Raw genomic sequence first — 13,871 nt, 5'->3', positions numbered from 1 at the left:
AATGTAGGTATCCGGACTACTTATCATGTTATTTCAAATTGAATTCCATAAATATACTTTATTTTCTACATAATTCTATTAGAGCCGTAAAGTAGCAATTATACTCATGAAATCTCTTATTCATTTAATTGCATTTGGTATAATAATCTGTCAGTGATGGTTGTATTTTTGTTTTACCTATAGCTAGATACCCTTGATGGGCGGTATGTTAATTTTAACTTTTTCAAGTTAAAGTATTTAGTATATAGATCCCCGACTGCTATATATTATCATCATGTTAGTTTCTTTTCTTTTAATATCTACATGTTGCTGCTATACTTTTTGAATTTCTTCTTCTACGGATTTCTCTTCACTTGTATGCCCTGATGGGCCCCAAATTCAGTCAGTGGTATTAATAAGTCTTATTTTATATATATATACCCTTTAACCCCCCCCCCCCCCGCACTCTCTTACTGGTAATCATGAACATTTATAAAAATACTAAACGAATAATGGCAAACTTGGCCGGAGATTGGGAGCAAAATAACATTCAATGGGCTATTCAAAGATATCAGAGCGTAAAAAAGGAGATGCAGTTAATTTATTTTTTATTTGTAGAAACTTAATGAGAGGCTGTCCTTAGTTCCCCAAAGGGCTCACACAACACAAGTTCTCATTACATTAGTTCAGATTCACACAGTGGTGGATCCAGAGGTCCCGGGGGGGGGGGGGGGTTGAGGCCCGAAGGGGCGATAGGGGAGGGTATGGGAGCTAGGGGCCGGGACACCCCCTCCCATGGGGGGGATACGGGGAGCCCCCCCCCCGGAATTTTTTTGCAAAGATAGACATTATATGGGCATTGAACATTGGAACACTGGAGCTTAGGTTTAGCTCCATCTCCCCAACTTTCAATAGGCAGGTCGCAGTTTGGGTCAATAAATGGTAAGTGGTAGAATTTGTAAAAAAATAATAGTGAAAGAAGTTCGCCCTTCCTCCCTCCCCCCGCCGAAATAGGACTTAGATTTTCTTTTCGTGTTTGGACAATGGACAAACATCCCCCCCCCCCCTGTTTTTGCTTGTCAAGTTTTTTTTTTTTTGTACGCCAATGTTGCGCATGACCGTAGGATCAAATGAAATTATAACTCTCCCCAACCCTATCTTCTAAAATAATCATACTAAAATTGCTTTGTAGGATGAAACATATAGAGATAATGCACGGTATACAAGATCAAAAATCCATAAAACAATACAAAGTAGGAGCAGAGCAAACACGGCCCTCCAAAACTTCATGGTTGGGATCAGGTGCCATGGAGGAGTGAGCATACCCTGCCGACCAGTCACATCCACCGTTTGCTCCTTGTCACGATCGGGATAACAGATACTACGTTTCAGAAAATTAACTTTTTCTCTGAGTCCTACTCCCTAGATCTCCCCCATTCGATAGATACTATAGGATATCATATTGTCTTTTTCTATTTAGAAATATAACAAGAGGCCCACGGGCCTTATAGGTCACCTGAGTATCATGTAACAACTTTCTAGCGATCGTATTTTGTTCGTGTTTTAATCCAAAAGCCATGAAAATCACAAATTTTGAAAGAGGCACCACTGCTTATCAAAGGGCAGATTTCAAAGTATTAATTTATTTTTAGTCAAAGTACCCCCATGGTACCCCTGACCCAGTGGCCCTGAATTTATCTATTTTGAAAGAGGCCCCTCTCTTCATTATAAGGCCAGCATTTTTTTTATGTTTAGGTTTAGTTACATGAACATGAGAATAAAAAAGTCCCGAAGGAAAAGGAAATAAAAAAAAAATTTTGATAAATCAATTGTACATTCTTTTTTTATGCTATCCTAATAGGCTCCTTACCACAGGACACATAATGCTTACAAATAGTAAAGTAGAACATTTAATTGCTTATTTCATCATCTGCCAGTTTGGGCCAGTTATATATTGTGATGTTGGTCAAAATATATTTTAAAAAATCAATTCTTTAAAAGTCTTTCAATATATGTTCATTTTTTTAATATGTGTTAGGTGAATGTGTAGACATTGTTCTAAAATTTACTTGATGCCTAAAATTATAATAATTATTCCTATCGTAAAACAGACAGGGAGTATTGGGGAGTACGGTGAACATTTTTTCAATTAAGTGTAAAATAATTTCTCTGGCTGATACAAATGATACTACATGCCTGTATATATTTGTATATTCTTGCCTTTTAATAGTTGAATTTTTTTTTTATTTCTTCAGGTTATTGTTCATTTCTTCTGACCTCAAATGGACTTAACTTCTCCCATAGTTTTATTCATTACATCTGATGCATAAGCAACCCTTATCTGAAGAATGATGCTTAGACTGTAAGCTATAACAGAGACCTAAACAATGTCGCTGGCAATATGCAATAGCTACCACGGGCAGTTTAAAACGTGGGGGAGGAAAATAATTTACAGACAGAAACTTTTGAAACGAATACATAATTATCTCACCAGCATGTCATTGTGCAACAAAGTCGTCAGCATTTTATTTGTCCTTTGAACGGGTGAAACGTTTTGAATAGCACTCGTATCGATGAATTTTACACTAAACCAAGCTAGCTTTATTTACCCGCCGCTTCATCTTAAAACCGGAAGTGCGAGTTCGTAAATTTGAAATCTCGATCCCGACTCATATTTGACATCGGAAAGAAAAAAATTGTTTTATTTTTTTTCTGAAAATTCAAAACCTTGAGCGGAGGCTTTGTACAACTGAAAATAAAATAAATCCTGGCCTTAAATATGTAATTAGATCATTAGCACATTAACCAGGAGCAAATGATAAGATGTTCAAAGAATTCATGCATTTCACTATATAATCATTAGAGCCCCACCCTAAAACAAGAACCCCTGACCCTGGGGTCATAAAATTCATAATTTTGGTAGAGGCACTCTTGCTCATCATAACTATGTACTTAATTAGTTTATTTAATACCCAGGAGCAGAGAAGAAGATTTTCAAAGAAATAATGTATTTTCACTATATAATTAATAGAGCCCCGCCCTAACACCAGTTCCCCTGACCCTGGGGCCATAAAATTTACAATTTTGGTAGAGGCACTCTTGCTCATCATAACTATGTACTTTGTTGGTTTATTTAATACCCAGGAGCAGAGAAGAAGATTTTCAAAGAAATAATGCATTTTCACTACCTACTTATTTAGCCCCGCCCTAGCACTAGAACCCCTGACTCCAGGGCCATGAATTTCACAATTTTGGTAGAGGACTCATTGCTGATTACAATAATGCAAACAGTTTGATTGCGTGATGTCCAGGAGTAAAGAAGAAGATTTTTAAAGATTGCATTAATTTTAGTGGTTTTGGCCCCACCCCTCAGGCCCCAGGGGGGCAGGGATCATGAAATTCACAATTTTTGTTCCCCTTCACCCATAGATGCTTTGTGCCAAATTTGGTTGAAATTGGTTCAGTGGTTGCAGAGAAGAAGCTGAAAATGTTCAAATGTTAACGCACGACGCACGACGCACGACGAACGACGACGGACGAAAACAGATAGCAATAGGTCACCTGAGTTTACTCAGGTGACCTAATAATTTTCCAAAAGTGCTAACTTCTGCGATTTTTGATTAGTGCGGGGGGTGGGGGGGGGGATTGATGATTTGTCTAAAGTCGGAAAATCTTATTCCATACTCCCTTACACTGTAGACGCCCCCGCTCGCATTGAACTTGGATTTTCATTATTTTGGAAAACTTGATATTTTTATCTGTTTCCCCTCTCTCACCTTTACTTTCAAGTATATTTTTAATTTTACTAAGTGATTATTTTACACTGTGTGTTACCGACACCGGATATTGCTACCATCGAGGCGAGGAGTTCTTCACATTTGAACAGGACAGAGGTTGGTATTTACTTTATTTGTCAAAGAATTCGTCCTCATAAGTGTTCTACATGTATTTCTGACATAAAGAGGATGCTACACTTTTAGATTTTATTCGTTCCGCAGCGTTTGGCAACGTCATTTTATTCAAACTTATCAAAACATGCCACCTGGTACCGAAGGAAATTCTACCTGAGAAAGTTTGAAGTGCTTCTTAGATATATTTCTACGCTTAAATGAAAAATCTTGCTATCAGTACTTGTTAAGAATTTAAATGTCCTTCATGTTCTGTATGATTCGTGTCATGAAAAAGTGTTTTTAATGATAAAACTAAACAAAACCTTTTTTGGGTACTGTACGGCTAATTGAGGATAACAGTACGGCATATTGCTAGATTGCGTATATCAAAGTGTACGGCATTTTGATTATTTCATTAACTTGTCCATCTTTTTTAAACAGATTTTTTTCATTTGATTTCAGATATAACGGCTGTTTGCCTGTTTCTATTGCAAAGCAACAGCGTCATCCTTCGAGGATATCGTCACCCAAATGTTATTTCATAATACATAAGAAATAATCGAAGAAAAAATGTATAATACACCTTCAATTTTCGTATTGTACCAGACATTTGCCAGGAGCAAGCTATAGGGAATTTATTACAATAATGTAAACCATATATAAATCATTCCTAGGTAAGTCTTAACCCCCCCCCCCCCCAAAAAAAAGAGATTTCTGTCAATACATGTATATACAACTCTTTTAATAATGTGATCTTAGAGTGTTCTGTATTTTAAAAATATCCCCAGAGAAGCCTATTCTATCATTATGTTTTTTTAAATTTAATATATAGGGACCACGTATTTAATTCCGACGAAAAGAACATGCAGCAAGGAGAAAATTAACATTGATGCCCTAGACGCAGCAACACATAGCTACGGAGTTGCGCCAGTACGACAGTATCATAAATGTGATCAAAGCAAAATATTGACATAGAAAAAAATTAAATTGAGAAATTTCAGCGTTTCTGTGAAATTCACAAATAAAACGAAAAAATAACTATAGTATATACATTTGCATTTTTTATTTTATTTCTGTATAATGTGAAAAAAAAATTCAATTATGAAAAGAAAGGTTCACACATCCTTGCAAAATAGACATTTATGCCCGGATTTGGGGGGTGGGTGGGTGGGTCTGGGGCCCCCGGAATATTTGTAGTTTTTAAATGTGTACATGTATACACTAAACCAAATGAAAGTGGCCTTAAAGTCTCCTGTAAAAAACACGGACCTCTTTGGAAACAGTTGGTATGAAAAGTTCTTGGTAGAAAGCCTTACAAGGTCAACAACTAACCCCCCCCCCCCCCCCCCCCCCCCACATACACACAACCTCTCTTACAGAAATTTTGGGTAGGATTTTTTTTACTGTTTACTTGGGTAACCCCCCCCCCCCCCTCGGAAAAAATTCCTGGATCTGCGCCTGAAAATTTAATATTTTAATGTGAGTGTTATCTCATTTATTATTTTAAAAATAATAATGAAAAATGATTACCAGTAAAAAATGTCTCAAAACTTACGCAATGAAAAAAAAGAATAAAAAACACGCAAGCAATCCTTATGTTAAAACTTAAGGACATAGTTTGAATTTTGTTGTGTTTTTCTCTGGGGTTGGAGTGTCAATACTTATAGGAACTGAATGCTACATTTTATTGCCTATATATGTTGTTGAACACTTTTTCTAGTTAACAAGTCTGGACAAACAAATCATCTCAAATATATTTTAAATAATTTTTGTATGATTTTCTATGAATTTTACAAGAAATTTCAGTAATTGATATCTTTTCCAACCCTCTGGTAGGGTATGCTGAATTTTTGTCTACTAACTTTTGATGGCACTTCAGTGGCGCATCTAGGAATTTGTAGCAGGAGGGGGGGGGGGTATACATATGTTGCAGTGTGGGTAAAAAAATTGAGAAAAGTGATAGCGTTTGAAAAAAAAAATGGTACTGAAAGAAGTAAAAATCGAACCTAACACCCCCCTTTTCGAAACAGGATTTTCGTGTTTTGACAATGCACATAATTATTCCCTTTTTTCTTGTCAGGTTTTTTTGTAGGTCTTCGTCAATGCATTAGAAGTCGGGGGGGGGGGGTAGGGGGAGTCTGGTGGATGTACTGAAGCCCCCAATGGATCTAAGGCAAGGTTCTTTATGGTGGTCTGGGAGATGACAAGTTCTTATAAGAAATGTGTTTTTTTTACTTGATTTTAGGTTAATGAACATATAAGTAATGCATACAAAAATGTCAAACGGGGGATGGCGCACGCCCGGCGCGCCGGCCCTGGAATTAAATTCATTTTTTTAAAATTTAAATATCGTTAAAAATGATCAGTAGGTGAGGTACGTTGCGTATGTCCTTAAAAGGGTACAACTCTGGTGAGCTTTTAATGAGGCGCGATACATTATACTGCACAGGAGCAAATATATCTCAGTGTCCTTTCGTTAATGCCCATAGTTAGTGTGTTCCTGCAGTTTGTATTTCCCCAAGAAGGATGTCCCACACGTACTCCACAAATGAAAGAGTTACAGCTAAAAATTTTATTGATCCTGGTCCTTTCATCTCGGCTTTGCAGAATTTACTTTTTTTCCAACGCAACACTGACTTGGTTAGATACCGGATACACATGAAACCTGAAATAAAGAGACTGGCTATTATATCGTGTGCCATAAATGTTAGATATGTGTTCAAATTCTAAAGTGTATTTTCTTTTGCCTGTGGAGTGAAAGTCCAAATTGGGTACCGCAACATGTAGTACAATATCCACAAATACATATTGTCTATAAATGAGCTCTAGTTTACTTGTACTTGGTCTGGCGAGGTTTCACAGGCTTATAAAAAATACTTTTAGGGTGAGATATTCAAAACTGTCTTTATTATCATACAAACATAACAAATGCAAATAGTAGAATGAAAATTTAAAGTTCAAAAAGTTAAAAACAGTTGCTTCAGATTGTCTAAAATGTCAAAATGCCGTACAGTGAAATTTCAATTTGCCGTACACAGTTGTTGAAACAATTTACAATAAGCCGTACACTCTGAAAAATAATATTTGCTTTGTTTTGATGTAAATAAATAGTTTGTATCATTAACTTTGATATAAGAAGTTCAGAAATATAGTTTAAAAGGACGTGCGTGTGTGAACATTACTAAATTGTTTGAAACAATTAAGAAAGCAGCCTTCAAACTTTCTCAGGTAGAATTTCCTCCGGTACCAAGTAGCCTGTTTTGAAAAGTTTGAATAAAATGACGTTGCCAAACGCTGCGGAACGAATAAAATCTAAAAGTGTAGCATCCTTTTTATGTCAGAAATACATGTAGAACACTTATGAGAACGAATTCTCTGACAAATAAAATAAATACCAACCTCTGTCCTGTTCAAATGTGAAGAACTCCTCGCCTCGATGGTAGCAATATCCGGTGTCGGTAACACACAGTGTTTTACCAAGTGATTATTATCTGTAACGTTATACTTTATAACGTTACAGATAAGTGATAAGTGGTATGTTATTCGGATTTGAATTGTCTGCAGTTTTTATTTCTGTAGTACACAACTTCCGGTGCGATCAAACCTCAAATCATCATCATGTCAGAGAAGAAGGTTTTCAGAGAGTCTGAAGTGACCAGCAAAAAAGATAAATCTACATGGCTCATTATACATGACAACGTGTATGATGTAACAAAGTTCCTGGAAGAGGTAATGCAACTATCAGTCACAATTCTACATAATTCTGGATTTTCGGAGAGGGTTGGTCAAAAAGTAGAACTGTGACCTCAAAAGTTCTGTAAATTCATTGTCAGTTCTGTTGCATAAGACTGATTCATAATAATAAAAAGAAGAGCATTTGAATAACTTTTGGAGATTATTCTTGAGGATTAAATAGATTTCAGCATCAAACTGGCTGGTTGATATATATATTTTTTTTCAGATAAAGACGCGAATATCTGTTTTCTAAATCTATTTAGGGTTAACTGATGTAGGCGCTAATCAGTCGCTATATGATTTCTTACTTTAAAAAGTCCAAAAGTTCAACTGTTTTCCCTGACTGTCGGTCCAGGAACTGTTAAACTTAACTTTTAAAAAAGACTGTTGCCCGCTGACGTCAAATGGCGCTAAACTGAGTTATCTTTACATTCGGTAAAGGAGTATAACAAAACAGTTGTTGACAGAAGTCTCGGGAAACAGTCGACCTATTGGACTGGAGTGCAAACTGTTGTCTATGGCCTTGGGCAACAGCTTGCACTCCGGTCCAACAGATCGACTGTTTCCCTCTACCCCTGTCAACAACTGTATACTGTTGCCCTCTACAAAGTTTCCAATTTTACAGCACAGTAGGCTATCTGATAAACAGGTTGGGTCCAACTGCTCAAATCATTGAAAATAATAACTCCTTTGGGATATATCCCAAAGAGAATATAAATTAACAGTGCAAAAAATATATGGTTTTAACTTTTTATTAGGTCACCTGAGTAAACTCAGGTGACCCACTGCTATCTGTTTTCGTCCGTCGTCATCCGTCGTGCGTCGTGTGTTAACATTTGAACATTTTCAGCTTCTTCTCTGCAACCACTGAACCAATTTCAACCAAATTTGGCACAAAGCATCTATGGGTAAAGGGGAACAAAAATTGTGAATTTCATGATCCCTGCCCCCCTGGGGCCTGAGGGGTGGGGCCAAAACTACTAAAATAAATGCAATCTTTAAAAATCTTCTTTACTCCTGGACATCAAGGAGTCAAACTGTTTGCATGATTGTAATCAGCATTGAGTCCTCTACCAAAATTGTGAAATTCATGGACCTGGGGTCAGGGATTCTAGTGCTAGGGTGGGGCTAAATAAGTATATAGTGAAAATGCATTATTTCTTTGAAAATCTTCTTCTCTGCTCCTGGGCATTAAATAAACCAACTAAGTACATAGTTATGATGAGCAAGAGTGCCTCTACCAAAATTGTGAATTTTATAGCCCCAGGGTCAAGGGTTCTGGTGTTGGGGGAGGGGGGGCTCTATTGATTATATAGTGAAAATACATGAATTCTTTGAAAATCTTCTTCTCTGCTCCTAGGTATTAAATAAACTAACTAAGTGCATAGTTATGATGAGCAAGAGTGTCTCTACCAAAATTGTGAATTTTATGGCCCCAGGGTCAAGGGTTCTTGTGTTGGGGGGGGGGGGGGGCTCTATAGATTATATAGTGAAAATACATGAATTCTTTGAAAATCTTCTTCTCTACTCCTAGGTATTAGATAAACTAACTAAGTGCATAGTTATGATGAGCAAGAGTGCCTCAACCAAAATTGTGAATTCTATGACCCCAGGATCAAGGTTCTGGTGTTGGGGGGGGGGGGGGGCTCTATTGATTATATAGTGAAAATATATAGTGAAAATACATGAATTCTTTGAAAATCTTCTTCTCTGCTCCTAGGTATTAAATAAACTAACTAAGTGCATAGTTATGATGAGCAAGAGTGCCTCAACCAAAATTGTGAATTTTATGGTCCCAGGGTCAGGGATTCTTGTGTTAGGGCAGGGCTCATTTGATTATATATTGAAAATACATGAATTCTTTGAAAATCTTCTTCTCTGCTCCTAGAAATTAAATTAACTAAGTACATAGTTATGATGAGCAAGAATGCATCTTCTAAAATTATGAATTTTATGGCCCCAGGGTCAGGGGTTCTGGTGTTAGGGCTCTATTGATTATGTAGTGAAAATACATTAAATCTTTGAAAATTTTCTTCTCTGTCTCTGGGTATGAAGAAGATGAACTACCTATATAGTTAATATCATGAACAAGGGCCCTAATCTTCCAGAATTGTGAATTTCAAGGCCCCAGGGTCAGGGAGGGGCTCTACTTATATACTGAAAATGAATTAATTGTTTGAAATATGCTCCTTTGTATTTATAAAACATTTATTTATTTTTTGATAGGCAATTTTAAGGGTGCCTTTTTAAAATTTATGCAATGTGTGGACCTAGGGTCAGGGGTTTATGGCACAGTGTTAGGGCATTACTGATTATTGCTGAATATTACTGATTAGTTGGAATGCATTTTTGTTCCCCTACCCTGCGTATGGGTATTCAGTAACCAAGCTAAGCAACTGCTAAGTGTATAGTTATGATGATCAATTGTGCCTCTTTCAAAATTTTGAATGCCATATAGCATCTGGCTTAAAACATGAATCAAATTCAATAACTGGAAAGTTGTTGCATAATGCTCAGGTGACCTATAAGGCCCGTGGGCCTCTTGTTTTGTTTATAAATATTGTAAATACACATCAAGATGCTAATAAATAAATTACTTTTGGTTAAAAAGTTTTTTTCTGTACACCCAATGTTTGGGAGATTAATCCCTTCAAAGTTCCTTAACTGTTTTTTCAATCTAATAAACTGTAGGGGTGCAAAAAATAAAGAATCTTTTAGTACATGCATAAAATATAATAAAATCACTAGGTTGTCTTTTTGAAATATTCAAATATACTGACAGCATATATATATATTTTTCCTGCTTTTCAGCATCCTGGGGGAGAGGAAGTTCTTTTAGAACAAGCAGGTATGTAATATATTTACAAACAGGTATGAGCAATATTTTTACACAGTGCCATGTGTAAATATACTAAGTGAAGAGAATCTTATCACTTGAACTTCTGATCCAAAGCCATAGTAAAACACTAACTCAAGTACCTTTCAGGGTCATTAATTTCCTTCCAGCCCTGTGCATGTGTTGCATGTTGAGGAGGGTATTTGTGGAAGAAATGTTTCCCCCTTGCTTAATTTGGTATGGGGAGGGCCTTCTCTACAAAATTTGGAAAAAATGATGCAAAGTCATAGACCCAACATTGTCACAAGCCAAACATTTGTGGAAACAGAATGGACACAAAACCCTTGGCTTGCCACAGTGAAGACCCACATTCCATGTATTGTAGGGTAAAATAACGTGTATGTCAATTTACATCGAGGTTTAAACACTAATAGGTAACCTAAGGTTATAAAGATTGTTGATAGATCAGACCAAAATAACATCTTGCAGTAACTTAAGATGACAGTTCAGCTTATATGACAGCAATTTTGATTCAAATGTTATTTCTTAAACCTCATGAACAAATTTGGAATTTGTGTACTATTATATAAAGCTCTGTAGACTGTAATTGCTTTGAATTTCAATAACCCAGCATGACAAGCCTGATGACGTATTCAGTAGCCCCACCCTAATTTCAGTTGACCAGTGTTAGCTGTTACCATTAGTATCAAACCTTTGAAACTTAATACTGATACGTGTACATTGTAATGTATTCACATTCAATCTGTCAACAGTAAAGTTCCATATTTCTCCTCATATTCTTCTTCCACCCCTGCTAATATTAGCTTCTGAATCAGACTTACAACAGAGTAACCTGATTGATTATTATGTCTATATACAAAATGAATTTTTTAAGGTCGAGACGCAACAGAAGCATTTGAAGATGTAGGCCATTCCACTGATGCTAGAGAATTGATGAAAGATTATCTTATTGGTGAACTCCATCCAGTAAGTTTTACATCAATTGTCAGTTCAGTTCAATTTATGAAACTGCTAACATCTCATTATGTGTTATGTAGAAAGAGTATAGAAATGTTGAATAGTGATTGACTCTTGTACTTTGGTATTGTACAATCTGCCAATGCTGATGATACATGTATTGAAATTAGTAAAATATTTTTTCATTTCATACAGGTACCATATAAGTATTAGGTCTTTAATCTATTTATATTGAATGCTATCAAGTTCTTATAGTACCATAAAATGGGGTATATATTCATTAATTATTCATTCATTCCTGTTATTCAGTTATGATAAAAAAATTGGTAGTACGTATATATAAACATGAATTTTAATACAACAGTTATTTTTGGCTGTGTTAAATTTATCCAAAATTTGAACTTTTGGGGCTATTCATTAATTGTTTTGCTAAAAGGGGTGTAATAACAAAAAAAAAGTCAAAAGTACATGATTTAAGTTCATGTTAAATTTTATTTCAGGATGACAAGAAGGGAACCACAGTAAAGGTCAGTGCATGTATTTAGCTTTTACATTTCACATCAAGAAAAAAATTCTTCCTAGGTTTCTCCTAACCTTGATCAAAATTGTAATGTTTTGGCAAATAGCAATATGATATATATATGTTTTTTTTTAAAACTGATTAATCTTGAAATTAAGACAATATTTTTTGTAAACCTTGAGTTGCAACTCTTTCAAACATTATTAAAGAATTCTATCAGAAGTCCTTTGACCAAGCTTTTAAGTTTATTGTTCTCGGAATAACTTTTGTATTTTCATTTTACCGTTTGTAATAATGAAAAATTATTATTTCAGACAAACACATCCTTCAATCCACCAAATACAGCAACTGCAGCTGGGTAAGGAATGTTTTTTTTTTTTTTTTTGAACAACTTTAGATTGTGAACAAATGTATTTATATTAAAAAATTATTTTTTTAATCACTAAAAACTCAAACCAAATTAAATTCAAAAATGCTCCAGTTTTATTTGCAAAAGAAAAAAAAATCATGGATTAATTTTTAGCTCTACTGGTCAGAGACTAGAAGAGATTATGCAATAGTAAGACCTCAGTCAACTGTCTGTCTGTAAACAATTTTTCAAAATGCTGGTCCTCCTACAGTTTTGTATTCCCAAGTTCGGGCTTCATTTTTAGCTCTACAGGTCAGAGACCAAAAGAGCTTATGCGATAGTAATGTGTCCTGTGTCCGTCCATCTGTCTGTAAACAATTTTTCAAAATGCTACTCCACCTACAGTTTTGGTCTGATTTCAAGATAACTGGGCACAGAAGTAGACTACACTAAGATACATAATTCTGCATATCGGTTTTTGATTTCGATGAACAGTGTTGCCGTGGTTACCGGTACTAAAAACAGAAATTTCTGTGAAATTGTTTCAAAATGCTACTTCTCCTACAGTTTTGGTCTGATTTCAATATAACTTGGCACACAAGTAGACTACACTATGATACATAATTCATTATTGTCTTGGTTACTAAAAATAGAAATTTCTGTAAAATACTCTCTAAATGCTACCCCAAATACAGTTTAAGTCTGATTATGATATAATGTGGCATACAAGTAGACTACATGGAAAATACTCTCTAACTATCGCACCATCGAGCATCAAAAAGGTCGAGTTTAAGTCTCGTATTATGATATATTATGTGGCATACAAGTATCGCGCTATCGCACCATCACTTCATCGCTATCGACCATCGCCTCATCGTCATCTACACCAGGAACATAAAGAGACTTAATCAAGGATCATTATTCTATTTATTGTTGTTGTAAAGATACAATTCCCAACTGCTACTTTTCTCTTCCTTTGCTGTAAGTACAAACCAGTAGAGTGCTAGTCTTGACAGAGACTTCTGTTTTTTTTAGAATTATGAACCCCAGCTAAGAATTTGCTGAGATCAAGATCAAATTTTATGTAAAGCTTGAACAAAAGAAAAAAATCTTTATAACTGAAAAGCCTTAATAATCATGCTGTGTGTCATTCCATTGTTGTATGGATTCAGGAACCCATCGACTCAAGGAATATAATAGAGAAAATTAATCTTTAAAAAATCTGAAGAACAGTGGTGCTGAAGTCACTCAAGTGAGCATTGTATCACATAGGCCTCTTGTTTACTATTTTCAGGAGTTGGACTGGTTGGTTGCTGCCTCTTGGGGTTGCCTTAGCTGCAGCCTTTGTGTACAGATATTTTATGTCCCAGGGCAGCTGAATTCACATGTTCATCTCTTCTATTTGATGGTCCAAAACTTGCTGTTATTTGCTTGTACACAACCATGGATGTGAATTGAAAATGAGATTTACAGCAAAGTGACAACATATTTAATTATGACTTAAAATATTTTTTATGATTATTTTATTGTATTATTTGATTATCAGGATTATTTGATTATCAAGATAAATCCATTAGTATAAAA

At 35.5% G+C, this 13,871-nt stretch overlaps 1 protein-coding gene and 1 long non-coding RNA gene across 2 annotated transcripts in view; both read left to right on the top strand.

Annotated features, from left to right (window-relative positions):
- The window catches only part of LOC134248555 (cytochrome b5-like), a 27,034-nt gene extending 13,163 nt beyond the window's left edge, over positions 1-13,871 (top strand). Inside the window, exons 2-7 of the mRNA XM_062730973.1 lie at positions 7,479-7,598; positions 10,416-10,452; positions 11,336-11,427; positions 11,919-11,945; positions 12,253-12,296; positions 13,582-13,871. Of these exons, the coding sequence (XP_062586957.1) occupies positions 7,488-7,598; positions 10,416-10,452; positions 11,336-11,427; positions 11,919-11,945; positions 12,253-12,296; positions 13,582-13,666 (396 nt within the window). The 5' untranslated portion in view covers positions 7,479-7,487 and the 3' untranslated portion in view covers positions 13,667-13,871. The remainder of the gene's footprint in view (positions 1-7,478; positions 7,599-10,415; positions 10,453-11,335; positions 11,428-11,918; positions 11,946-12,252; positions 12,297-13,581) is intronic.
- On the top strand, positions 3,796-4,917 carry LOC134248452 (uncharacterized). Its single transcript, XR_009988058.1, has 3 exons — positions 3,796-3,872; positions 4,332-4,543; positions 4,702-4,917. It is a non-coding gene; the product is annotated as an uncharacterized LOC134248452 (long non-coding RNA).

Source organism: Saccostrea cucullata, unplaced genomic scaffold, assembly GCF_032062105.1.
Source record: "Saccostrea cucullata isolate Sc308-1 unplaced genomic scaffold, CSIRO_AGI_Scuc_v1 ctg3400, whole genome shotgun sequence".
Taxonomy (NCBI): Eukaryota; Metazoa; Mollusca; class Bivalvia; order Ostreida; family Ostreidae; genus Saccostrea; species Saccostrea cuccullata.
The sequence above is the reverse complement of the archived record's forward strand: the minus strand, read 5'-3'. Positions and strand labels throughout refer to the sequence as shown.